We start from the raw sequence: 26,827 nt of genomic DNA on the forward strand, positions 1-26,827 counted from the left end.
AACACAGTGTTACTTGAATTTCCATGTTTTAGATTCACGTAGATTTTATATTTCGCCTCTGTTCTCATTCTGATCGATTCAGTATGGCTGTGAATGTTAGATTTCTTTACGTTACTGGCACCATTAAGAGTGTTTTCGTAATAATTTTGGATCGAAATGCAATCAATGACAATATTGTTGAACTTATGAAGAGATTATTATAAAGAAGTAATAACTAAAAGTTATTTTAATATCAATTTTAAACTCCTATATAATGAGGGTTTTTCTTTTTTCCTGGCTGCTGAATAGATGGCGCTGAACTTGGTAGGTTACTGCAAGGAGTTCTGTTTTTCTTCGATTTTTGAATCGAATTTTGAAAACAAAACACAACGTATATTCCACAATAATTATGTTCTGAAAATAAACATATGACAAATTATGTTCTGAAAAAGAAATCAATCTTTTATAAGTTCGTGACATCTTGGCAATGGCGTAATAGCGCCATCTAACAAGTTTTTGAGAACTATTTTTATTTTTTAATTCTAAAAAAGAAAATCTCCCATTATAAAGGTTGATGCACAGAGTCGGGAAAGCGGGTCTAAGCCTACGTTCACACGGTGTTATATTTCCCGTATGACGTATACGAGATTTTTCTCTGTGGCAATATAATATAACATGGGATTTTCCCGCATAGACTTCGTGTGAATATTTTTTTTAAAATTGCCACTGCTCAATTAGACAAAATCTCACAGATTACGTCATACAGGAAAATATAATGGTGTTAGTGACGTCGTAACGGAAATTATTCTGAGTTCCGTCGCAAAAGTGTGGAACTATAATAATAATAATGATAATATAGTTCTTTATTTCTCTCACAAGGTAGGTAGGTACACAAATTTTCGTAAAACGTAAAATACAATTTTAGTTCCTTATGAGAGCTGGAGTCCGTACTAGGCTCAAGGCCTGTATTACAGATCTCCAGGCCCCATACCTCATTATTTTTTAAAAATTGCTAAAATGTTCATGAATTTTCCGACAGGATATTCCACTTGATATCAACTCAGAATCATGGTCTGAACTATCCCTCAAATTTTTCGTTACCTGTACGTACTTGTACGGGGTGTAAGTGACATAGTACCGAATACTGAGGGGGATGATCGGCTCATGATTCTGAGTTAATATCAAGTGGCAATGGAATTTTCTTAAGAAAAACTCTTGAAAATATTTTTTTTACTTTTATTAGTTTTTTTTTTACTTTTGCGACGGAAAATTAACTCGTGATCATGAGCTAAATCAATTCCCCTCAGTATTCGGTACGGTGTCACTTACACCCTGTATATTTGTCAGTAAAATCTAATGTACCTAAGTAACCGCAAAATCACTTATTTAGTAGGTACCCGTTACTCTTCATTTTGCTATAGTTATCAATGTTACACAAGAAATATCTTAAATTAGTGTTTTATTGTAACAAAGTCTAAGACCATATACATTAACTATAATCTTGGGAATATATTGAATGTTAGATAATAATTGTAAGATATATAATGGTCCCGATTCCCGCAGACACCTCCTAATGTTATTTTAATATGCCTGTCATTTTCTTATCCGCCTAAAAGGAATGAATAACCCGGGAAAATAAAATAGACATTTCGCTTATACGCAACTCGTGTGACGTGCTGTCAACTTAATTATGCCGGGTTATTGGCCATTGTAAAACTTTGGAAGGGTCTTTAATATTGACGTGTGTTCCATAAATAAAGTTATGTATGCCTGTTGATTACCCGTCCCTTTCTTTTTCAACGGATAAGAAAATGACAGGTATAACTTAAAATAAAATTAGATGGTGTGTACAGGAATCAGCACTTATAACTATGTTGGTATGATTAAATAAAACACAATACTGAAAGTAGTCACAGTCAGTAGATTAAAGAACACAAATGCCTTTCGTACCAGTGTACACGTATATTCGTAACTACTGTACCTATGGAACTTTAATAATTTCTATTAAAGCAGCTTGGAATTAGTAACTATTCTTTTATTTTAATTCTAGCATCCTGTCACACCCCGAACACTTTGTACAAAACACCTCGTTTTACACAGACACTACATATTGACGTTATCGTATACGTATGTGTGTGTGACGTTTCACGCCCGTACGATGGAAGACTAAAGTAAGATCGAGGGGGTGAGGTAAACCTAGCTCAGCTGCTGGTGGGGACCGCAGCGTTGCCGTTCTATAATGTAGTATTATTCCTTGTTCAACGAAGATACCTATACTATGGTATAGGTCATCACAGGCCTTTACATCTTTATCAGATGATTCAAACAGCGTTTCTGTGGCAGCTTTTAAAATGGTATAGGTAGAATCTTCTTATATATATATATATATATATATAATAGGAGAAGCTGACTGACTGACATATCAACGCACAGCCTAAACGGCTAAACGTAGGCACTTACCGTAGAGGTGCACTAAGAAAGGAATTCCCGGAATTCCCACGGGAGTGGGAATTAGTGGGAAAATCCTTTTGTATGAAACATCTAAACCACTTAAGATAGACGCTTGAAATTTGGCATGCAGGTACCTTAGTTAACTTAAAGCTTAGTTGCAACAGGATATTGCAAAATTCCCACGGAAACGGGAGTTAGCGGGAAAAAACATTTGTATGAAAAAATCGAAACCGCGTAAGATAGATGTTTTCAATCTAGCATGCATGCATACCTTAAAAAAAGGGATGTCAATAAGACTCATGTTTGGCACTTTGATACGCATGTCATTGCCGAAGTGCGTTTAAAAATCTCAACAAAATGTCAAATATTTTTCCGTTTCAATCTACGAAAATCTTGGATGTTTCTTAAATAAAACTTGGAAAATCCTTACAAAAATAGATATTGAAAATCTATTAATTTGCAGGATTATTAGGTCATTCTTTACAAAAGGTAGATTAATACAATCAATACTTAACATTTTTTTAAAATTTAATAGTTATCCTGACGAGTTGACTTGACATTAAAGGCCGATTGCGGTTAATAGAACAGAACGTTAAAAGATAACCTAACCTTTTTGTGCCGTGTGTGATAGTAAAATAATTGTGGTTTTTCTTTCAATATTGTCGGAAAATTCTATTCCATATTATCAGAATATGGTAGTCTTCATCACAACATAAATAATTGCATCTGTGTTTGAATAACTGACAAAATATTTTACTATTAAAGATGGATTCCCCATTGGTGTCCGCGTTTGCGATTTATAAAACAAATAAAGAAAACAGTAATAAAAATCAAGGTAAAGGGAATAAGAAACAGAAGAATCGAAACACACCCAAGAAGTCTAAACAAAATGTAAATTTAGATTCGCTATCTGAAGACTTAGTTCGTCTAGGTGCAAAGAAACTAAAACAGAAGCAGATGAAGGCAAAGGAGGCCAAAAACATAGGTAAAAGAAAGAGTCATAAGAAAAAGAAAGAAAAAGAAGTTAGGTCTGGTAAGAAGAATCAAGTTAAAAGTAAGAATACAGAAAGTAAGCCTAAAATGCGTAAGACATCAGAAAATGAAGAAGTACCAACGTTAATCCCAGCTATCTACAATGAGGCCCATAATCCATCAGAACAATCCGATAGTGTTTGCTCACACTCAGAAGATGGCTACATTGATTTTACGCCTGTACAAACAGACAGCAGAGAAGAAGCGTTAAAAGTATTCAAGTGGATGATTGCACCTTATGATACAAAAGAATTCTTTGACCGTATTTGGGAGAAGAAGCCTCTACACATTGCTAGGAACAAACCAAACTATTACATGGAAGTAATTTCAACACCAATCATTGATGATATGCTGCGTAATGAAAACATAATGTTCACTAAAAATGTTGACATTACATCTTATGTAGATAATGAAAGAAAAACACACAATCCTGAAGGGAAGGCATATCCACACTTGGTTTGGGATTTCTATCTTAATGGCTGCAGCATTAGATTGCTAAACCCACAAACTTACATCCCAAAATTGCACTTGATGAATGCAACAATGCAAGAATTCTTCAACTCCTTTGTAGGTGCTAATGCTTATTTAACTCCACCGGACAGCCAAGGGTTTGCTCCACATTATGACGACATTGAAGCCTTCATCTTGCAAGCAGAAGGCAAGAAACATTGGCGAATCTATAAACCACGTACCAAGGATGAGGTTCTGCCAAGATTTTCTTCAAAGAACTTTGATCAGGAAGAAATTGGGGAACCAATTTTGGAGGTAACATTGGAGGCTGGAGATATGCTGTACTTCCCCCGAGGTTACATCCATCAAGGGGTGACTATTGATGGTGAACATTCCCTCCATGTGACTATAAGTATGTACCAGAAGCACTCATGGGCAGATTTGTTCGAAAAACTTATCTATGGAGGACTTCAAAAGGCTATTGCAGAAGACGTTGAATTCAGAAAAGGGTTACCATTTGATCTATTTGACAACTTTGGCTGTGTCCATGAGAGTGAGACTAACCCTCGCCGAAAAGAAATAGAAAATAAAATTATGGCACTATTCAGCAAAATGAAGAATTATTTACCAATAGATGATGCAGTAGATCAGGTCACCAAGAGTTTCCAACATGCTGCGTTGCCACCAGTCCTTAGCGACTTGGAAAAAGCAGTGACTGTGCACGGGGATTCGGATGTGATGATAGAAAATGGGAAGGTTATTAACAGGGTTGAAATTGGTTTAGATACAAGGATACGACTTCTGCGCAAGAATATAGTGAGATTAGTAGCAGAAGAAAGCTTGGCTCTTTATTACTATGCTGAAAATTCTCTAGAGTACCATGGGAATGAATTGTCATTCATAGAAGTGCAAGAGGAAATGGCTCCAGCTATCGAGGGCTTAATAAAAGCTTATCCAGAATATGTTGAAGTAGAGAGTTTGAATTTGCCAAATGATTCTGACAAGTTGAATTTAGCCGATGCCTTATGGTCTCGTGGATTAATTATGACTGAGTATCCATTAGAGACTCTTGAGGATGACTAAAGAATGATTAAAAACTTTTTCTGTCATTAAAGCATTTTTATTTACCCCCTTGAAAAATCTAGATTTATTTTATGAGTACATAAGTACATTATTATTCTGCTTAATAAAACAAAGTATTTATTGTTTACTAGCTTTTGCCCGCGGCTTCTCTCGCGTTACATGCGGGGTAACACGATTCCCATTCCTAAGGTTCTAATTTATAGCTTTGAAAACTGCAAAAAACCCCATAAAAAATTTCACTCCCCTTTGACGGGTTGGGGGCAGATATTCAAAAAAATATGTGATGCGTATTTTTTTGTCACAAATAGTTTTCTTTCTATCTTGAAAATTGCGAAATGCTCCATAACACTCCATATAATCTTCCAATTTTAGGTACGTAGGGGTTAGAAAGAGAAAAAGCAGTCTCTCTCTTTAAAAAATCACGTCAATTCGTCGCTCCGTTTTGCCGTGAAAGACGGACAAACAAACAGACACACACTTTCCCATTTAAAATACTAGTACGTAAAGAAATCAGTAATGAAATGGAATAATATCTTTTAGGAATGGGTAAAGACTAGTTTTTTTTTTTTTGACGTGACTTATTGTAGATTTGCCGCAGATGGCATTAACTACTTGGCCGGACAAATGGGGAGCGCTGAAGGCTCTCACCCGATACAACGTTTAAGACAACAGGCCTGAGGGTGCCCAGTTGGGCGCGAACCTCGGCTCAGGGCGTCGTCTGAGAGGAAAAATATTCGAAAGAATTAATCGACCCTAGTGGGTCGATAGCGATAAGCGCTGAATGAGGGAAAGTAAAGACTAGTAAAGAGGACTATTTGTGGAAGTATTCATATTTTGTATGCGTGGGTCAATGTATTCAAATAAAATGAAACACTCGTTTTCTTAAATTATTATATTTTAATTCTGAACTGCATATAAATTTGTGGACTTTCTGTTACAATAGTACTCTCGAACTGATATCTCCATTTGTATAAAACGCTAAAATATGTTTTACAGCTACTGTACCAGAGGACCAGCGTCGCATTCTCCACATAGGTACACGTTATAAACAGAAAATACACACACAATAATTTATAATCTAAGCTTATTTTTTAATCTTCTTTAGAATTATCCTATTTTAAAAATACGACCTAGAAGGTACTTTATTTTTCTAATGTCGCACACACACTCACACCCACACCGAGCTGTCGGGTATAATGTAACAACATAAGTGTTTTAATGGAAAACAATATAACAAAAAATGTACGGCCATCTTGTATGCAACAAATATAAAGAAACAACCTTACATTGAGGTGGTGACGCAATATAACTGACAAAAAAAATCGTGGCCATAACGGGGTCTGTAACAGGGAGGGTTCCCGAGGGAGTGCCGGCACTTGGCTAACCATGGCGACAACAGGCTGAACTCGCTCCAACGGAACCCTACTTATCTAGTATTTCACATAGAATATGAATTTGTCTAATATCTTAAATAGATTTGATTGATTTATCTATCGCGTAACATACACATTCCATGAAGACTTACAGGAGGCAGTGACGTACAGTTACGATACAATATCCCTCGGTCTAAAAATGTTCGTTCAATGCTTGGTCCAGTATATCAAACAATACAAATACAAGACGTTTTTGAATTTCCCGTAACGTTTCATAATCAAAATATACCACAACACACTACATCTTAAAATAAACACTGTCCATATCAAAATATATTCTTGTGAAGCAAATGTGCAGTGATAAAAACATTATCTGATAATATTTTTTTAAATTCTTTGTACTGATATACAAGATTTTCGTCGCATTACTAAATTTTATTCTTTTGTTTTAGCCTAATCTTATAAAAAGAACATCTAATTCTATTGCCTAATTGAAGGAGGCATCTTTCGATATCGAGTCACTGTCTTAGGGAGTGACCGCGTCCATTCGTTCGTATCTAGAGGGTAAACTTGCACAGTAAATATCCATTGACAACTAATAGACTTGTATAAGACTAGCCAACAATAGGTCAGGTAAAACACCTCTGAAATACATTAGACTTACAGTTTAAAATTCAATGATCTCTTAATGTACGCCATACAATTAATAGGCGGTTAAACTTAGGCGCATAACTTAGTGCGTAGATATTAAGGCAGGGCCACATCAATAAAGAATAGTCGCGAATTCGCGATGCGTTTGTAAGTCAAAGTTTGCTCCAGCGCACAGCGCGTGAGACGTATTCTTTATTGACATCGACCCAGCTTTAAACAATCACTCGACACGCTAAGAATGCACTGAACGAATGAAGCAACTCCCTTAAAAACAATTTATAACTTGTTAACACTTTTAGTTTCGTTAATAATTAACTGTAGATATTTACAGTGAATCCTAACACCTAATGATGCAGTTAGTTTTTGTTAGTTTCCAAAAGATAAACATCTTAAATAGATTATAAAAAGAAATATACTTGGGAGTGTGATGCTCGACTTTTACAAAAAATAAGGAATAATATTATTGCTTTAGAATTATTACTTTTGTCTAAGGCAAAATCGCGTGAAAGAAAGTTTGCACGGCATGATGGGTTCCGTACCCAAAAAAGGTAAAAAAGAGGAACCCGTTGGAAGTAGGCCTTTACTTCATGTGTTTCGAAATGAAACAATTTTACTTGACAGTAAACATGTATCTTTTAGAAACAATAAATGCCTTGGAAGTATAATAATAGGTACACGAAAACTTGTAGGGGGACTCTTATGAGCAAATTTCTTAGTTTCTTACATTTAAATATATTTAAAATCTTCCCTTGAAAAATTCACCAGTTGTGCTTACATTTTATGACTATGTTAACGTATGTACTTTATTTTGCAAATATTACAAGGGTGTTCGTCCCGTGTGGCTTTTAAAGTCGGTATTAAATAAAATATTACTTTAAAACGTAAATTATCCAGGAGACAACTGCTAGAGAATTAAAAATAAAACATGATTATGCTGACAGAGACAGTTGTACACAAAAATAAATATCTTCTAGAAGATATAATGTTTTAGATTATGCGTCGCTAGTGCGGACGGGAATTGTCATCGTCAAATATATAAAATAAGTAAATATCTAGTCAGCCCCCGTTGTCGTACGTCTATTGATTAAAGATTTGAAGCCCGCGTTATATGTCGTCTCGTGTGCGATACGTAATCCATGCCGCTGCAGCGGCTCGTGTTAAAATGTACTGCGTGGGATAACTTTATCGCGAAGAGAAAAATGACGCAGCTTTCGATCAATAGAAACAGCGAATGTTGTCTATGAAGAAACGTCATCGTACAGCTTACTGGTTGGTGCTCGCGATGTTGGTCGCGTGGCGCTCGATATGTAATTGGAAAGACCATTAAACTAATAGCCACAGAATGCAGATCGGAGATAGAATTTGCTGCGCCTATTGATCAAAACCCGTGATATTTATCGCGCCGCGTATGATAGCCAAACCCGTGCAGTAGCCGCAGAGGCTGAACAATTGGATGCAGAAAATAGATATGTATATCCATCCCTTATACATTATAATATAATAAATTGTTAAAAAAAAAATCCCAACCCCACCGGCACTAGCGACGCGGCTAAACAAACCCAACATTAACGTTCTCACATTGTCCGTTCACTATAAGTCCGCGACGGTCTGTCGTCACGGGTATTATTTCTTCGCCGGCGGCTTCCGCGGGGTGCGGGTAGTCTTGCCTGTCGATGTCGACGGCACGGGCGTCACGGGCGCCGGTTTATCTACTGTAGATGATAAAATAAGCTACATAAATAACCATGTCGTAATATAAGTTCGTAAATATGAGGAGCTCGCTGGCGCAGTGGTAAACGCGCTCGGTCTGCGATTGTTGAAATTAAGCAACTTCCGCAAAGGCCGGTCATAGGATGGGTGACCACAAAAAAAAAAAGTTTTCATGTCGAGCTCCTCCGTGCTTCGGAAAGCACGTTAAGCCGTTGGTCCCGGCTGCATTAGCAGTCGTTAATAACCATCAACCCGCACTGGGCCCGCGTGGTGGTTTAAGGCCCGTTCTCCCTATCCATCCATAGGGAAGGCCCGTGCCCCAGCAGTGGGGACGTTAATGGGCTGATGATGATGATGAATATAAGTTAACGAGGCTTAATCAAGACCTCGGAGGCTTATAGGGACATTGTGTTGGGACACTTTGTGAGACTGTCCTTTGTTTGGTAAGGACATTGCCGGCTTCAACCATTCATACTTGACAGTTGTAACAATAAAATATGAAATGTCGGATAATATGATAGTTTACCATTTGACGATGATTATCCAATAGTTGTTTTTTATTAAATTCGTTTTTAAATATTTGATTTTATATCTGTTTATCTCAAGACCCGAAACTCGTTTGACGTCACATATCACATAGGTTATTATAAAGTTAGTGATTATTTAGAAGATATGAATGCATGGGATTAACTGTCTGAGAACTGATATTAGGCAGCTAAGTTACTCAATTGTATATCAATATTTTATGTTTATTTTTTTTTTTTTAAAGAACGTCTAGGGCCCTGTGCCGAGGTTTTTCTTGCAGCTTCTTTTCCCCGGCTATACAGGTTGTGAGAAGTTGCAGTAGTTTTAGGCGGATGAGACGTTCGTTATGTAAAAATTGACGATTCAAAGTGTAACTATGTTACCTACTGAATAAAGATATTTTTGAATTTGAATTTATCACAAAATAGGTTTCAGGTTATACTGTTTGACAGTTTCTTTGTTTATTAAAATGTGATGTCACTTGGCAAAATGTCACGTTCCGAACCGTTATCACCCGAAATTTGAAATTCATGAAGAAAAATATGTTTATTTCTAGCTCTACAAAGCTTCTTATTAGAGAAAATAAAATATTTTACAAGGTATAAAATAAGCGTAATTTTTAAAATACTTATTCCAAAACTGTCAAGTAGCCAATTCTAACACCGGGGTTGATGAGGTCGGTCATTGACCCTGTGGCGGACCCAACTAGTTGGCCAGCTAGTTCCGCCCACATGCAACAGATGGCGCCACATTCAATAATGCAGTCGTGAAACGCGACATCGAAGTTTACACAGCGAGATGCATATATACAACTTTCAACATGACACTGGTGGATCGTCGATCCCTAGTGACAATACCAACATGTGACTAGCGGGGTACTATGCTCAGTTCGGTACCCTGAAAACATCCTTTGGCGGCAGCACATCTTAGCCGCCAAAACCCCACCACACCCTGCGAAATAGAAAGTTTATTTTAGCTACCTTTCGCAGCACTCCTTCTGCCTTTGCGCGTAGAACTGGTCGTGGCAGGCACTGGTTTCTCCACCTTCTCAACCTTTGCCTTGGCAGGCGTGCGTTTAGGCGTACTCTTCCCTTTAGCTTTCTCAGTCACCGCTGTTGCCGTCTGAAAACGTATTGTTGCACTTAGTATTCTAGAAAAAAATGTTTTTATGTTAAGGTCATTGATGTTTAAGTACCGTAGATTGAACATGAGCGCTGAACTAGTGGGACCAAAAGTCCTTAGTACGCGATTTGTATAACCCGACCGCGTTATGTACCTCCTCGCGCTGTAGATGCTAAGACGTCGACCGTACCTACATAATTTTGGACGATTTTATTGAATCTATAGTAATGTATAACTAAGTTAGCGGCAAGTTTTCGTTGTATTTTTGTATGACGCGCTTTATCTACGGTACTTATATATCAATGGTTGAAGTATATTCCGCGGCGTATAAGTTGAACAGTGACCTTGAAGTGTGTTATGGTTATGAGGGACGCGAGGGGCAACGCGTAATCATGACAACCAGAGACGCTGCATCATCATTTGTTCAATTTATACGCCGAGGATTACAATATGAAGTTTTTAAATTGAGCCCAAGGCATAAAACCAAATTTTTGGCTAATTTTAAATTGGAAATGTTGCTTTTTTATTATTTGGCCATTGACGAGTTATTGATTCAAACTTGAATAAGGAATGAATTACTCATTAAAATATTAAAATTCTGGACTCAAATTAAAAATTCATTTGGCTATTATGAATGTCTAATACAATATACATTTTTTTATTTATAACTTCTAGGACTGTCTTTCTCGTTATTATTTGGGACTTTTTATCAAGAATTCGAAACACAATATAACTAAATAGCCCGAATAGAGAAAATATGTGCGTCCAGTATCGAGTGTCATCGGCCTCGATCTGCTCGAAAAACAAATGGCGTCTCTTCAAATAATTCGAAATACAAAAATTCTAATAAAACTGCCACAAATCAACCGACAGCCAGTAACATACTTGAAATTACTCAATGTCGTCATAGAGTAACTAGATGGCGCTAACCGTATACGCTTACAAATGGAAATAAGTGCCATCTAGTGACGGTGTGTCGTATCATTATGAACACTTTGACAGTTAGTACAAATGCGCGCGGTTTAGTGGCAACTTTTCTAGTATGGCGACGGACCCGTGTTTTACATAGCATATTGGTTACTCCATGGTAGTTTGACTGCGGTATCGTCAATTATTCTATGAATATATTGATATTCAAATTTAGTTATATTGGGTTCCCAATGGCCATTCAACAGCTATCGATAAACATCTTATAAACATGCAATAAAAAAAGATTTACTCCATGAAAATCAGCAAATAATTGAAGAAATCAGGCCAATTAAGTAAAAGTTTAAATAAAATTTACGATTTATTAAGAAAAAATGAACACACAAAGCAAGCAATGATGATGAATGACGTGAAGTGAGAAACACGAGATTGAATTTAAGAAAAATCTATTTTTTTAATGAAATTTTGTCATATATCTTTTCATAGAACTATTTAAGAGTATTTGTAAGTATTTTCATCCAAAGTTCTTGTTTTAAATTGCATCTGTTGTAAATATTGGAATTTTATAAAACTACAACTTTTTTAAACTGAGGAAAATCAAAGATTTGTCAGGTCAAATCTTCGGATTAAGAGGTTTAAGTTCAGTATCCGTCATATAAACAGACACCCTGTCACTAACACCCTGTATACACATTTAAGACAACATTTCTTAAATTTTATAGATGTATGTAAATCTTTTGTAGTTTTATAAAATTGTCTGGGTTAGATAAATGTTCAGAAGCTCTTCATTCATGCATGCATTTTTTTTTATAGTTTAGCCTCTGCTGCAAGCATGCATTTGAAAAAAAATCTAAGTATCAATATTAGTTTAAAAATATATTTTTAGTATTTTCCTAATCTTCCTTTATAAAGTATATATCGTCGCCTTATACTGAAAACCACGCATAATTAAGTTGACAGCACACGTCAAACGGTTTACATACCAGCGAGATACCTATTTGATTCGCCCGGGCTATTCATTCATTTTAAAATTAACAGTTGTCAAACATCTGTCCCTATCTTTTTCAAAGGATTACAAAATGACAGCCTCCGTGGTCTAGTGGTTAGAGCGTTAGGCTCACGATCTGGAGGTCTGGGTTCGATTCCCGATGGGGACATTGTCGAAATCACTTTGTGAGACTGTCCATTGTTTGGTAAGGACTTTTCAGGCTTGAATCATCTGATTTTCCGAAAAAGTAAGATGATTCCGTGCTTCGGAGGGCACGTTAAGCCGTTGGTCCCGGCTATTAGCCGTAAAAATCACCTCCACCAACCCGCAGTGGAGCAGCGTGGTGGAGTATGCTCCATACCCCCTCCGGTAGATTGTGGGGAGGCCTGTGCCCAGCAGTGGGACGTATATAGGTTGTTTATCGGTATAACTTCAAATAGGGAGGTGTCTGCAGAAATCGGGGTCATTACCTATTAACTACAACTAAACGAGGAACGCTGAAGCGTGCTACCCAACTTGGCCCTTACAAAGGCGGTTGTGTGGTTTTCACTATAAGACGACGGTATGTGGTTTTGATTATGGTTTCATGTGTGGAATGACCATGAATAAGAAAATAATTTAATACCTCGACCCAATCAAAATATACTCGGGATTGTAAACTGAAACTGTATTAACATAGTTACATAATAGTAATTATCTTATAATGGCGTCGATTCGGGTAACCATCAACTTAATTTTAGCTGCATCTTTTTCTTGCAAGTATTCTTAGTGAAGGACGGCACTAATTTAAGAGCTGTCAAACTAAAATTAGGTTATGTTTTGTGTCCCCCGAATAGGCACCAATATTCGTATATACGACATACTCAGAGCATGCACATCAATAACTTTAAGATACAACATAACACTCCACTTTCAAAACAAAATCTTATGAACCAAAACATTCTGTGCTACATATCTGCTGCTACTAAACTACTATAATAAAACAAAAAGCATCCACTGTGCTAATAAATAAGATTACTTTTCTCATAAAAAATATATCATAATTCTTCCAGAATTTCTCTTTATTCCATCACTTGCACCTAACTTCATACTTTGCGAACTTCAGACCGTTACGAACTTAGCACAGTGGACGCGCAAGCGTACAGAACCACCAGATATATCGCCGTCCCGCTCGCATGTTCACTAAACAATGTGAAAGTGGGCGGTGCGAGCGAGACAACGGCACAGACTATCACACCGCACTCACTCTCGGACATGAATGTAAAATGGGATGGCTGCGGATACGTACATTTCTATATATCCGTTGTACTATGCCTACCTTGCTTGTGCTCGCCATTATAGGCGTACTACCTGCCGATTTTCGCTTATTGTTTTGTTTTGGAGGCGTCACTTTCGTTTTGCGCCCGCTTTTCGGACTGCGTTTGGGTGTCGTTCGCGCCTTTTTAGCAGGCGTTGCTGCATCCTTCTGGAACAAGCGGGTTGGATAGTTTTTAACCCGTCCTTTGAGCCCGATGCATTTCACTGCAGTTTGCTGTCACACTGCCCGGTCCCAATGTAAGCTCGGGATTGGGTCCGATGGATTGGGTGGTGTAAAGCAGACTTCAAACTCACAATCACATTTCACAAAGAAAAATGCTAGATGGGTCCAGTACTCACAAACATAAATTATTCGATTCTGTTTATAAATCCCTAAGCATGGTTTGTAAAGTGACGTAATAGGGTAGTTTCCAACTAGTCAAATCAGTTACTTTTTACTAAACGTCACAACTACAAATTACTGTGGAATTTGTGTGACAAAGCAGACTGTGACAAAATGTCGCATTTGTTATTACATTTTGATAGAAAAAAGAAAACGTTTTTTGTCACCTTTACACACCGTGTACACCTTTTTGTCTTTATTTAGTAATCAGAATTTCATAATTTATCGTATAATAAGGAATAATACTACGTATAGAACGGCAACTCTCCGCTCCCCACTAGTGTCTGAGCTAGGTTTATCTCACCCCCCCTCGGTCATAGTTTAGACTTGAATGGTATGGCATCAGACGTCACACACACAGATGCGCGTGTACGATAATGTCAATGTGTGGTGTCTGTGTAAAACGTTGTTTGTATGGAGTGTCCGGGTGTGCTTATATGTTATGTGAAGTGTACTCACCGCAGTCTCACTAGCGGACTCCTGTTTGGTTCGCGGCGATGACTTGGAGCTGGTGCGCTTGCGCGACTTGGTCTTCTTCTCCAACTGAGACTCGTCCGTATAGAGCGAGAGGTCCACTGTGGAACAACAGGGCGTTACTTCTACGTGTCGCGGACAAAGAGAAAATTACATCAGTACAGGAAATATAAAATAGAATTCAAGATCAAAACCTGAACAAAGAGTGGGGTTACGGCCACATCAAAGTAATGAGGGACTGCAATGAGAAGATAATAATAGATGGTGCTGTCGAGAGATATCGTGATAATTAGAATAATTACCTATTTTCTCATTACTTGGGTACCTCATTAAAAAAGCCACCTGACTTCTCCCTGTCCAGAAAAGACTGGTGTCGGCTTAACCCATTGATGACGCAGTGCGGTCGCAATGGCGATTTAATGCATAAGTGTGGCTGGAGGGAAACACCGGCTTTCCGATGTGGGACCCCAATACAGAATGTTGGCCATATAATACGGGATTGTCCCTTCTATAGGTACTACGGGAACCCATCAGACCAGGGGGGGTTAAAATGGCCACATCGAAGCAATTCATCTAAGAAAGCAATATTGATTGCTATTTGACATTTGTTTGCATTGCGCACTTACTTTTATATGCGCAAATGTCAAATTGTAACATTGCTTTCTTAGATGAATTGCTTCGATGTGGCCATTTTAACCCCCCTGTTCACACTTGAGAATGACGCAGTCAAATGGATGCAATACGATATTGAAATACGAAAATAGAAATTGTAGAAAAACGACTGTGCCTTCGCGCCATACGATTAAATAAAAAATAAACCTATATCGCTTCTGTTTATTTTGATCCGAATAATAACGGGTGGAAGGTGTAATTGTGCCTGGGTGTAAATAAAAAGGATCATCATTTATACCCAAAAATAAAGAAAAGACGCATATGTCTGTTATCCATGAAATTAGAAGGTTAAACGAAGGAAAATCTTTACAGCGCCTTTTATATTGTTTTTGAGTTAAATAAAAAATAAATTCAAGTAAAAACTAATATTGAGAGAAAAAAAGAGAAGAATATTCGGGTCGATAGCGATAAGCGCTGAATGATGATGGTTGGTGATATGTTGCATTTATCCCTACAGTGTGATCTGTTTATTTTGTAAGACATTCCAACACAATGTATATTGTTTACGGAATAAACGAAATTGAAATTGAGGGAAATCGTCGATCAAGCCGGCGGGGTCGGTATCGGGGTTGAAGTGTTTGGTGGCGCGAGCTGATTGGCCGCCTCTATGGCTAGAGTAATCGGGTCGTCGGGATCGTATATTACGTCCTAGGCTTGAGGACCTTTATACCTTACTATCACTCCCAACAGCACTGCCTATTTAAGCTCATTCTATTGTGTGGGTTATGAGGTGGATTACAGACCTCATCAACAAGTGTCAGGGTTATTAGTGAGCCGCCGAAGGCTTCTGTAGGTTGTTTCCAACTAGTCAAATAAACTAGTTACTTTTTAATAAACTAGTTACTTTTTACTAAACGTCAAAACACGGAATTATTATGTTTATTATGTTTGAAAAGGCACACTGTGCGGTCATAGAAAGTGGGTTGAGAGGTGAATTGCCAACCTCATCAACACTGGTGTCAAGTTTACTATTGAGTCGCCAAAGGTCCCTGATATGACTTATGTAACGACTACTAACTTACGTCAGTAAGTAGTAACCGGGACTAACGGCTTAACGTGGCATGTGCTCCTAACACGACTCCTGTTTATCTGAACTAGTAGGTGGGAAGACGATCTACCACAAGGTTGGAGAAGGTCAACAGGCGAGAGACAGGTGTGGCGCAATAAGGAGGAGGCCTGTCCTAGGACAGCTCGACATATAAATAAACATATAGATAATTAAGTAATAAAGTAAAACTATGTAATAATGACGGTGAATAAAGGCTATTTTCATTTGTATTTTATTTATTAAGTAGTAGATACACTTAACCAGAGAGGAAATATGATTGGCCACCTAATACGACACGATTCATTTATAACAAACATTATAGAAGGAAAAATTGAAGGGAAGAGAGGAAGGGGTAGACCTAGGATAACATTTATGAAACAAATAAAAGAGAAGGTGCAGGTCGTGTCGTATCGGGAGGTGAAGGTTTTGGCGGGAAGAAGAGAGGAATGGCGATTACTCCACCGACAAGAGCGCAGCTCTTAAATAGAGAGAGAGAGAGAGAGATAGATACACTTACGTCCATCAGGGTGCTCCTCGGTGAGCTCCATGTTGTTAGCACCACTTTGTTCGGCCTTCAGCGCTCGCTCCAGTATGGACTTGGCGCGGGCCTCCTCTGCAGGCTTGAGGATTTGCGCGCCGCCGCCGCCCTCCACGCGCTTCAGCGACAGCGTCGTCAGCACGCATTCCATGTCTGTGTGGATAAGATAGGAATTCTCACATATCTTCTTCTATCGTGTGGCTTGTGATGTGAATTACCAGCCCCATCAACCCTGGTGTCAGGGTTATTACTGAGCCGCCATAGGCCCCTGCCATGACTCATGTAACGACTACGTACTTACATCAGTAAGTAATAACCGGGACCAACGGCTTAACATGCCTTCCGAATCGCGGATCTTTTTACTTTTTGGACAATCACTTATTATATGGCGAGACATAGCTGAAGTAACCTTTACTTGACCCGTGAGGTGTGGATAGCTAGTTCATCTTGCGATGTACCTCTGACTACCCCATAGGGGCGAAGTCGTGAGCTTACGTTATGTTTTTTTTTTCGTGGAAGAGATCGACCGCCTTCTACATGGTGGTCCAGCTTATAGAAAGAGATCCAAATATAAAACCTATGGGGGTTAAAAAGGGCCACATCGAAGCAATTCATCTAAGAAAGCAATATTGCTATTTGACGTTTGTTTGCATTGCGCACTTACTTTTATATGCGCAAATGTCAAATTGCAATGTTGCTTCGATGCGGCCATTTTAACCCGTTTGTGCTTACCTTTTTGTTTTGGACGTGACTTATTGTAGATTTGCCGCAGATGGCATTAACTACTTGGCCGGAAACTACCAGTTTGTGCTTACCAGTGACGTCATAGAAGTCAGGTTTGTACGTCTCGCCCGAGGGGTCGGACTTGTCCTGGGAGAGCCAGCGGATCTTGATCTTGCGCGTGGTACGGTATACATTCTGCGTCGTTTGGCACACGTAAAATCCACCCTCGGCGTTGCGTACGGCCAGGTATTCATTCCTGCGAGGGCACGGTTGGTTAGCATACGAAAATGAGATCATCACATCATCATCTCAGGCCTTTACATCTTTATCAGATAATTCAAACAGCGTTTCTGTGGCAGCTTTTAAAATGAGATCATGGACTATAAAAAAACCGGACCTGTCAAATCTTCAGGATAAGTAAGCGGACCCTGTGGAGGTGACGATGAAAAATATAGGAATTTAAAAAAAATACGTAAATCGTAATTTAAAACAGGTCTGAGAGTGTACATGTGGGCGCAAACTTCGGCTCAGGGCCCCTTTTAAAAGCATTAACCAAATTCAAATTATTGTAGAAAATAAAATTCCATAGTTGTTAGCAATACGACTTATTCTAAGTTAGTAGCATTATTTTATACATATAAAAAAAATATTTATGTAAATGTGACAATTTCTTAGATAGACTTGTTTCAAAGTGACCTACGACAAAGAGTCGCAAAACATACGTAGGAAGAGTTTTATTACGCAACTTTTAAGCAGATAAGACAATATAAGTACAAGAAAAAACAATTTGAAAAAAAAAAGCTGCCAGTTACCTAACTATTACAGTTTTACAACGGGAAATTGCTCCTGAGTAAATCCAGCATATTTTTTTGTTTTTTTTTTTTGATGTGACTTTGTAGATTTGCCACAGATTTGGCATTAATTACTTGGGACTGTAAACTTACTTGTAAAAGACAATAAGCTTGTCGTCGTTTGGTTTGGTCGGCGTGGAGCGGCCGGCGGACGCTGACAGCTTGGTGGCCATCGCCAGCTCGGGCGTCGGCGACTGGTACAACTGCACCTGGAACATGAAGCGTGGTTAATATTGGCACGTTGATCACAAGGTACATTTTCCATTAGGTACAAGTTACCAAGGTACAAACACAACGTGCATTTTTTCATTAGGTATTAAGTACCAAGGTACAAAACACAAGGTACATTTTTCATTAAGTACAAGTTACCAAGGTATAAAACAAGGTATATTTTTCATTAGATACAATGTACCAAGGTACAAAACACAAGGTACGTTTTTCATTAGGTACAAGTTACCAAGGTACAAAACACAATGTAGATTTTTCATTAGATACAATGTACCAAGGTACAAAACACAAGGTACGTTTTTCATTAGGTACAAGTTACCAAGGTACAAAACACAAGGTACATTTTTCATTAGGTACAAGGTACTCCTTGCTTAACTTAAACAAAACGTCTCCTTGTAGCGTGTGAAAAAATAAATGAAATATTTTATTTCAGACCTAAATCCATATTTGTTAGTAACAATGTGAACACACACATAATACATTTGTAACTGTGAAAAATGACAGTAAGTTACGTTAAGTTATAGATTCCAAAAATTTCAAAAAAAAAATTTTTTTTTACAGATCGATTTTGAGCGCACCGGTGATCACTGGCGCCGTATTTACCATAGAATAAAGAATAATAATCCAGCGTGGTGGAGTATGCTCCATACCTCTTCCGGTTGATTGAGGGAGGCCTGTGCTCAGCAGTGGGACTTATACAGGTTATGTAAAAGAATAATACGTGTTAAACGATAGGTTTACTGGCGTGATGGCTTGGACAAGCATGCCGGAGGGGTTAACCGGAGTACGCACACCGCGAAAAACGGAAAGAGGAAGGGGAGGCCTTTGCCCTGCAGTGGGATCTTAATAGGCTAGATTAGATAGACTTTCGATTGTGCGTGCAAGTATCAAACCTATTTTAGTCATACCCCGGACACTCATTACAAATACGAGCGAGACAGACAAAGCTCGATGAGCTCGATGGCGCAGCGGTAAACGCGCTCGGTCCGCGATTGTTGAAGTAAAGCAACTTTCGCAGAGGCCGGTCATAGGATGGGTGACCACAAAAAAAAAAAAGTTTTCATCTCGAGCTCCTCCGTGCTTCGGAAGGCACGTTAAGCCGTTGGTCCCGGCTGCATTAGCAGTCGTTAATAACCACCAATCCGCACTGGGCCCGCGTGGTGGTTTAAGGCCCGATCTCCCTATCCATCCATAGGGAAGGCCCGTGCCCCAGCAGTGGGGACGTTTATGGGCTGATGATGATTGCCAAGCGCACGCGACCCCCTTTACCGAAGTACTCGAACGATCGGTTCGTGTATACGCGTATTGTTATTTTTGTGACGATTTCGTTTGTATGCGTTTTATAGAGACGTTGATATTTTCTTGATGAGTGTGCGGCAGTGAGTGGGTACCTAACCTCAGCCAAAAAGTGGATGAAAAAATGATTTGTAAACCTAGCCAAAAGACAACTGGTACCTAAATAAACACGTACTAACCTCAAAGCAATAATACTGTTGTATACGTTATCACATATTCGTACAACCACTTTGCACACTTATCACGTTTAAGACTATGAAACTATAAACGCAAAATTACTCGTTAAACAAGTCCTGAAGAGTAGGAATTTAAATACATTTGATAACCGTATAGGTACCTAAACCTATCTAGTTTTAATGACGTGCATTCCTTCGTCAAGTTTATCGCATAGTAAATGCAACTTCTTTGGTGTATTGCATAACAGATTTCTACATTGAAACCTAAGTTTTTTAAATACGATATAATTTATATAATAACATGCGTAGATATGACCTATATTATATGATAGGGTTACCATCCGTTCGGATTTGTCAGGACTTTCGATTTGGAGTAGATTTTAAAGTGTTGTCTTCGCCCCGCATCAATTCGTATCTGGCGCCCATGGTATAACAAAACCAGCAGGCACTGCACGGTAACCGCACCGCGCGAATTATATTGAGGCATTCGACCAATAGCCGTTTGACGTCCATCTACGTAGATAGCATTCGTATCGTTTATTGGTCGAAGCGCTCAATATAATTCGCGCCGCGCGCGGCACGGTTGTCATTCAGACCCGGCTGGTATGCTCAAAAGTGACAGCTAACATTCAAGGTACTGACGTCATCCCGCCCTTCGTTGCCATTTCGTAAAAAACAAATTACCCACGACCAATGTTTTTATATTTACTTTGCAAGGAAATTTTGGACTTTTACTAAAAGATTTACTTAGTTTTTTTTATATATATATGTGACAAGTAATAATAATAATAGTAATTAAATACCACAGACATTAGTCAGTAATTCACTTCATTTTCAATAATAAAATTTACGTTGTGAAATGTTGGAGATACCAATATAATGGTGGTAGGTAACACGTCATCAAAGGGCTAACAATGGCGGCTTGTCACAGGATTGGGCATACTTGGTTTTCTTATACCATGAGGGCCCCGACCTCACCCCTACCGGGTCTTACTTTAGTCTAAATGGCCAAAAGCCGTTGTTTCGCTCGTACTTATGTGGTGAGGCGGCAAACAGTAAGAATGCGATTTTTGTATGGAGTATCCGAGGTGTCGTAAATTCATGTTTTTTTTTGTGTGCGGCAAATAATCTAATAATAATGTATAGTATAGATTACGCGAAAAGTACCTACATGAACTCTCACCTTAAAAAGGAAAACATTTCTTGTCAGAGTGATAAATCACTGTCTTATATTAGGTAACTACTTATAATGTTTTATATAGATATACAAGTACTTAACAGACGCTTACATCATGGTGATTGAGTCATCTCATCCTAAACAGAATTGGATAGTCCTAGGTCAAAGATGAATAGGCTAGTTTCCAACTAGTCAAATCAGTTACTTTTTACTAAACGTCAAAACACGAAATTACTATGGAATTTGTATGAAAAAGCACTCTGTGACGTCATAGAAAATCGTGACAAAATGTCGGACTTATTATTACGTTTTTCTTGATTAAAATTCATAAATAAGTTTAATAGAAAAAAGAAAATGTTTTTCGTTAGTTTTAGATGTGTCTTTATTTAGTAATCAGAATTTCATAATTTATCTTGAACCTAGTACACGCACGACCCAATTATTATTATAAAATCCGCCTCCGTGGTTCAGTGGTTGAGCGTTAGGCTCATGATCCGGAGGTCCCGCGTTCGAATACCGGTGGGGAAATATCACAAAAATTACTTTGTAATCCCTAGTTTGCTTAGGACATCACAGGCTGATCACCTGATTGTCCGAAAGTAAGATGATCAGTGCTTCAGAAGGCACGTTCAGCCGTTGGTTCCGGTTACTACTTACTGATGTAAGTAGTCGTTACATGAGTCATGTCAGGGGCCTTTGGCGGCTCAATAGTAATCCTGACACCCGGGGTTGATGAGGTTGGTATTCCACCTCACAACCCACACGATAGAAGAATTATGACATTCTGATTAACTTATGAATTTTAATCAACACAACACAATAATAAGTCCGACATTTTATATAGTCTTTCAATGACGTCACAGTGTGCTTTTTCAAACAAACTTCTAAGAGTAACTGATTTTACTAGTTGGAAAGTAGTGGAACTTCGGTACTGCATATTTTCGTCAATCATAAAAGTTTTGAAACTTATTTCATTGACGTAAAGTGACCTATTTTAGAATAACCTCATGGTATTCACCACCTGGGCGGACAAATGGGTGACCTCTACGTTCTACTTAATACACACATACTTAAACTCACGCCTATTTCCTACCAGGGTAAGCAGACTATGGAATCCCATTTGCATTGATCCTGACATAGTTCTCTTGCTTCCTCCACATTCATCAATCGTTTCATACACGCACGCCGGTTCAGAGTAGATCTTACTGAACCTATTCTAAGAACATCTTCAATTTGGTCAATGTAAGTCCTTCTAGGTCTTCCTCTGCCAGCCCTACCACCAACCATCGTTTTATATACCGCTTTCCTAATCCTATTATCCTTCATTCGCTCTATGTGACCAAACCAACTTAACATTCCCTTCTCAATCTCAGTCACTAATCGTCTTTTGCACCACATCTCTCTCTTATTTATCTTTGAACAATAAACTAATGATTTACACTGCAATATTGAAACTAATCTGGCTCTATGGAATCGCCCTATGGTCTACCGCCAGCAAATCCAATATACTAAGCCTGCAGAGGGTTCAGAACAATATCTTGAAGACTATATGCGCGGCGCCCTGGTTTATTCGAAACTCAGAGGTACATCAATAGACATGCCAACGATCACAGAAGAAATTGAAAAGTACAACAAAATTCACAAGGAACGGTTGAGTAAACATCTAAATCCCTAAGCAACTATGCTGTTGGAAGCTATCAACAGGGCGAAGAGGCTCAAAAGGAAGGATGTTCTTGGGCGCTAAGTACTATGGAAGATGGTGGCATTGGTTGCTTTACTTCTAACTAATCAATTCACACACCAAATCTGATTAAAGTCTTGCGACTGATTGTAGGTATTATATAAAAAAAAAATCTCTCTTATCAGACTGTTTCACTCTATCACTCAATTTAATACGAATATTATTTTCTTCAAACTATCTCTCGTTTTTTCAGTGATATGTTGATAATGATAACATTTCCTATCTTAATTATTTCGGTGGTCATTGACCTCTTAAACTTCCTTAAAAGCATAAAATAATAAATTCTAACCAATTTAGCTCAATATGATGATTTTAAATTACTGACAGAAAGAACCTGATTGTCCGAAAAAGTAAGTTGATTCCGAGCTTCGGAGGGCACGTTAAGCCGTTGGTCCCGGCTATTAGCCGTAAAAACACCTCCACCAACCCGCAGTGGAGCAGCGTGGTGGAGTATGCTCCATACCCTCTCCAGTTGATTGAGAGGAGGCCTGTGCCCAGCAGTGGGACGTATATAGGCTATTTATGTTTATGACAGAAAGACTGAACTCACAACCGCTTATTGGAGTGAGCAGAGCCACTAGGCAACCAATGCAGCCAAATTTAGGATCTGTACAATATTTTTACGATTCTTTTCAGTAATGCCACCCTCCCTTGATTTTCATTTAAATATATATTATGCTGGTTGGGTGTTTCTCTTCGACCATAGACTAAAATCGCACGTAAACCAACAAGACTTACCAATTCTGAGCTAGGATTACCATCTGTTTGGATTTTTCTGGACATATTTGGATTTTTGTCTAGTTTTATGAGTAAGTGGCTTTTTTGCTCAAATTATAAAATTTTAAGTCATAATTTCATGTTTCTAAGTTTCAATCATAAATATCAAAAATTAAATTAGTTTCATTAATAGGCATGTATGAAGTCTTCGATGAGATTGAAAGAAGCGAAAATGGTGTGTCAGGATCATAGTAAGTGGGATTCCGTGGTCTCTGCCTACCCTGACGGGAAATAGGCGTGATCTTATGTATGTATGTAATATTAACAATAACATCAAGAGCACATCAAGAGTGATGTTCAATCAAAATTTAATCTTGAAAGTAATGAAGTTATTGGCATTTAGAAATCAGGAGTAAAAAAAATGGCTTCACACTAGTGTTGCCGCTCGATAGTGCCCTATCGATAGTTTTCGATCGAACTATCGACAGTTTACCAAAAAACGATAGTATCGATAATTAATCGATAGTATCGATACTATCGATAGCTCTTTTTTGGCGATACTATTGATAAGCAACGATAGTATCGATAGTATCGATAGTTAAAAGATGAAAAACTATCGATAGTATCGATAATATCGATAGTGGAAAAACAAAAAACTATCAATACTATCGATACTATCGATAGTATCGCTCTTCGATATTGCGCAAGCTATCGATACTATCGATAGTATCGATACTATCGATAGGCCTATCGGTTGGGTAGATGATTTTGGCTGTTTACTATCGATAGTAAAACTATCGATTTTTCGGCAACACTACTTCACACCTGTTGGTGAAGAAATTCTGAAGAGGGCTGTTACTGTTAAGACCTCTTACTACAAATGGGCAGAGCTCCTCCATCATTGTACCATAAATGTACCTAATGATTGACATTTAAATTATCAATTTGATTTTATTTTACTATTTGCATGTTATAATTTAAATAACTAAAAATGTAGACCAAATGTTAAATGCTGACCATCTGCAAACTGTAATACAATTTTTATTGTGAATAAATGATTATGAATTGATTTAAACCATTATTACTTCTGGTGTTGAGTTTTTATTTCTGGCTCTGCCCACCCTATTAGGGATTACGGGCGTGAGTTTATGTATTTATGTTGGTAAAATAAATTTGACCAATTTTTAGCATACTTGTGAGTGATTTATGTAATATAAGAGAAACAAATTGTACCTCATTTCTTAGTAGGTACTAAATCATAAATTTCAACATACCTGTGTCCTGTTTCTCTTAATCCTGGAATCAGGAGTGGATGCCTCGCCTTCCAAAGCAGCTTTCTTAGCTGGGGTGGGTCCTTCAGAAGGCTTGGGGGAAGTCTGTCTCCTCTTTCTCATAGGTGGAGTCACTGTGGCCAACTTTATAGTTGACTTTGCAGCTTTAGATTCTTTTGCAGGAGTTTTTGTCTCAGGCTTCTTCTCTTCCTGTTTTTCCTCAGGCTTCTGTGGTTTTTGAGGTTCCTTTTCAACAGATTCCTCCTTCTTAGGAGGTTCACTCTTCACTTCTTCTTTTTTCTCAACTTTAGCTTCCTCTTTCGGTTCCTTTTCTTCAGTACCATTAGGTGCTGGCTTCTCAGGCTTTGGCTCCTCTTTCTTCTCTTCGGGTTTAGCAGGACTCTCTGCCTTAGCTGCCTCAGCAGGAGCATCTGAAGATTTCTGGGGAGTTGGTGCTTTCTCTTGTAATTGACTGTCATTAGCTGACTCTGGAACGGGCTTGCTATCACTCTGTGTGGGAGCCACATCAGCTGTTGGTGCAGGTTTCAGCTCAACAGGCTTAGAAGGAGACTTTTCAGGGGCTTCATTAGCTGTAGCTACTTTAGGCTGACTTGCACCATCTGTTGTGCTCACTGGAACGGCAGGTTCACTTTTCTGAGGAGTTGTGGGAGCGCTAGTTGGCTTTTCAGGTGGCTTTGGAGTACTTGGTGATGTTTTAGCAATATCTTGCTTTTCTTTATTAGGTTCTGGATTCTGAGGTTTCAATGCAGCTGGAGCATTAGAAGCCGACTTTGGTGACTCAACTGTGCCATTTGATTGTCCAGGAGTCTCAGAATCTTTCTTTTCAGGAGTTCGGGTCAAGGCCAAAGGTTGTGGTTTGTCCGCCACCAAGCTGAGTGGTCCTGTAGCACTAGTGCTGGCACTCTTGTTTGGGCTAGCAGCTACATTTGTGGGAGTCACAGAGTTCTGGGTGACGTGCGAGAGGTTGCCGTGGTGGCTCATGTTCTGTGCCATTTGTGCCATGTTGGCGGTGACCGGGGCCATGGAAGGCACAGGATGAGCCGGGGCCGGCGGCGCCGGTGCGTGATGCGTCAAGTTCTGACCGACGAGATTGTTGGTGCCGTGGTGCATAGAGTTCTGTGCTCCTTGCGGGAGCCCCACGGCGTGGTTGGCATTGGCGACGTTCGCCTTGGCTGGACTCGCCTGCCCGCCCGGCTGCGGCACCCCCGGCTGGGGCAGCACCGGCTTTAAAGCAGAATTCATATCAAATGCGTCTATACACTCTCCTCCGAAGCGTAAGCTGAAACATAAAGTTAGCGCTTTTATTACGATAGTGTTGTTGTCGCAGGTTAACAAACCGCGGTGTCTTTGACCCACAACAATAATTTACACATACAACTTGTATAGTGCGCGCGTAAGAACGCGGCAGTGGTCGCTTCGGTACTTTTTAGGATCAAAGATGTCGTGTACCAGGATTGAGTGGGAAAGTTACCACTAGCGGAGTCGACGAGAACAGTCCATGAAATAGCCCTGTGCGGTGACCGCGGCGGTGATAGCCGCAAAAAATATGCGTTGCTATAGCACAGAAACTTCCGCAACGGCGCCGACGGCGGGTCACTAACGATGCACTGTTCTGAGCAAACACTTAGTACGAACACTTTTTTTCACTCGCGGCACAATAATTCCATCACTGAATCACAGTTTTTACCACAAATTAGCATTCAAATTACTCAAGAACAAGAAATAATAGGCACAGTATTTCAGAGATGGCGTCGGCACAACGCGCATGCGCCACCCTCTTCTTTTCTCTCCTCCAATAAAAACCAATAGCGGGACGAAGCCCAAACGAATTTTTCCGATAATCTTTTTTCTCTTTCTATCGCACGTAAGCGTTAAGTATGTATCTCTTTCTATTCCCGTAGAAT

The 26,827-nt window shown here is 38.9% G+C and overlaps 2 protein-coding genes across 6 annotated transcripts; one reads left to right on the forward strand and one right to left on the reverse strand.

The window, feature by feature from the left end:
* The first annotated feature begins 3,010 nt into the window (after positions 1 to 3,010).
* On the forward strand, positions 3,011 to 5,026 carry LOC126371229 (ribosomal oxygenase 1). Its single transcript, XM_050016497.1, has one exon. It carries the CDS (start codon positions 3,196 to 3,198, stop codon positions 4,993 to 4,995), a length of 1,800 nt encoding a protein of 599 aa, XP_049872454.1. The 5' UTR covers positions 3,011 to 3,195; the 3' UTR covers positions 4,996 to 5,026.
* An 843-nt stretch (positions 5,027 to 5,869) lies between these two features.
* On the reverse strand, positions 5,870 to 26,702 carry LOC126371219 (proteoglycan 4-like). 5 transcript variants are annotated; one of them, XM_050016483.1, is made up of 9 exons: positions 26,395 to 26,702; positions 24,906 to 26,147; positions 18,390 to 18,505; positions 17,538 to 17,701; positions 16,702 to 16,875; positions 14,450 to 14,565; positions 13,580 to 13,756; positions 10,235 to 10,376; positions 5,870 to 8,731 (listed from the first exon to the last, which is right to left on the reverse strand). In XM_050016483.1, the coding sequence occupies exons 2-9, from the start codon at positions 26,031 to 26,033 to the stop codon at positions 8,643 to 8,645; spliced, it is 2,106 nt and encodes a 701-aa protein (XP_049872440.1). In that variant the 5' UTR covers positions 26,034 to 26,147; positions 26,395 to 26,702; the 3' UTR covers positions 5,870 to 8,642. The 5 variants fall into 5 exon arrangements, with proteins under 5 accessions (XP_049872440.1, XP_049872438.1, XP_049872439.1 ...); XM_050016481.1 differs by having other exon boundaries at positions 13,580 to 13,753; positions 24,906 to 26,202; XM_050016482.1 differs by having other exon boundaries at positions 13,610 to 13,756; positions 24,906 to 26,202.
* Positions 26,703 to 26,827: the final 125 nt, after the last annotated feature.

This window comes from Pectinophora gossypiella, chromosome 12 (genome assembly GCF_024362695.1).
Source record: "Pectinophora gossypiella chromosome 12, ilPecGoss1.1, whole genome shotgun sequence".
Classification (NCBI taxonomy): domain Eukaryota; kingdom Metazoa; phylum Arthropoda; class Insecta; order Lepidoptera; family Gelechiidae; genus Pectinophora; species Pectinophora gossypiella.

What these genes read in the sequence shown, in the direction of transcription:
- LOC126371229 (XM_050016497.1), top strand. Translation starts at nt 3,196, where the DNA reads ATGGATTCCCCATTGGTGTCCGCGTTTGCGATTTATAAAACAAATAAA.
- LOC126371219 (XM_050016479.1), bottom strand. Translation starts at nt 26,165, where the DNA reads ATGAATTCTGCTTTAAAGCCGGTGCTGCCCCAGCCGGGGGTGCCGCAG. An exon ending in AAGCTTATTGTCTTTTACAA is followed by an intron (nt 17,702 to 18,389) that starts GTAAGTTTACAG and finishes GTGCCCTCGCAG; the next exon opens with GAATGAATACCTGGCCGTAC. An exon ending in TACAACGGATATATAGAAAT is followed by an intron (nt 10,377 to 13,579) that starts GTACGTATCCGC and finishes ATACGTTTTCAG; the next exon opens with ACGGCAACAGCGGTGACTGA.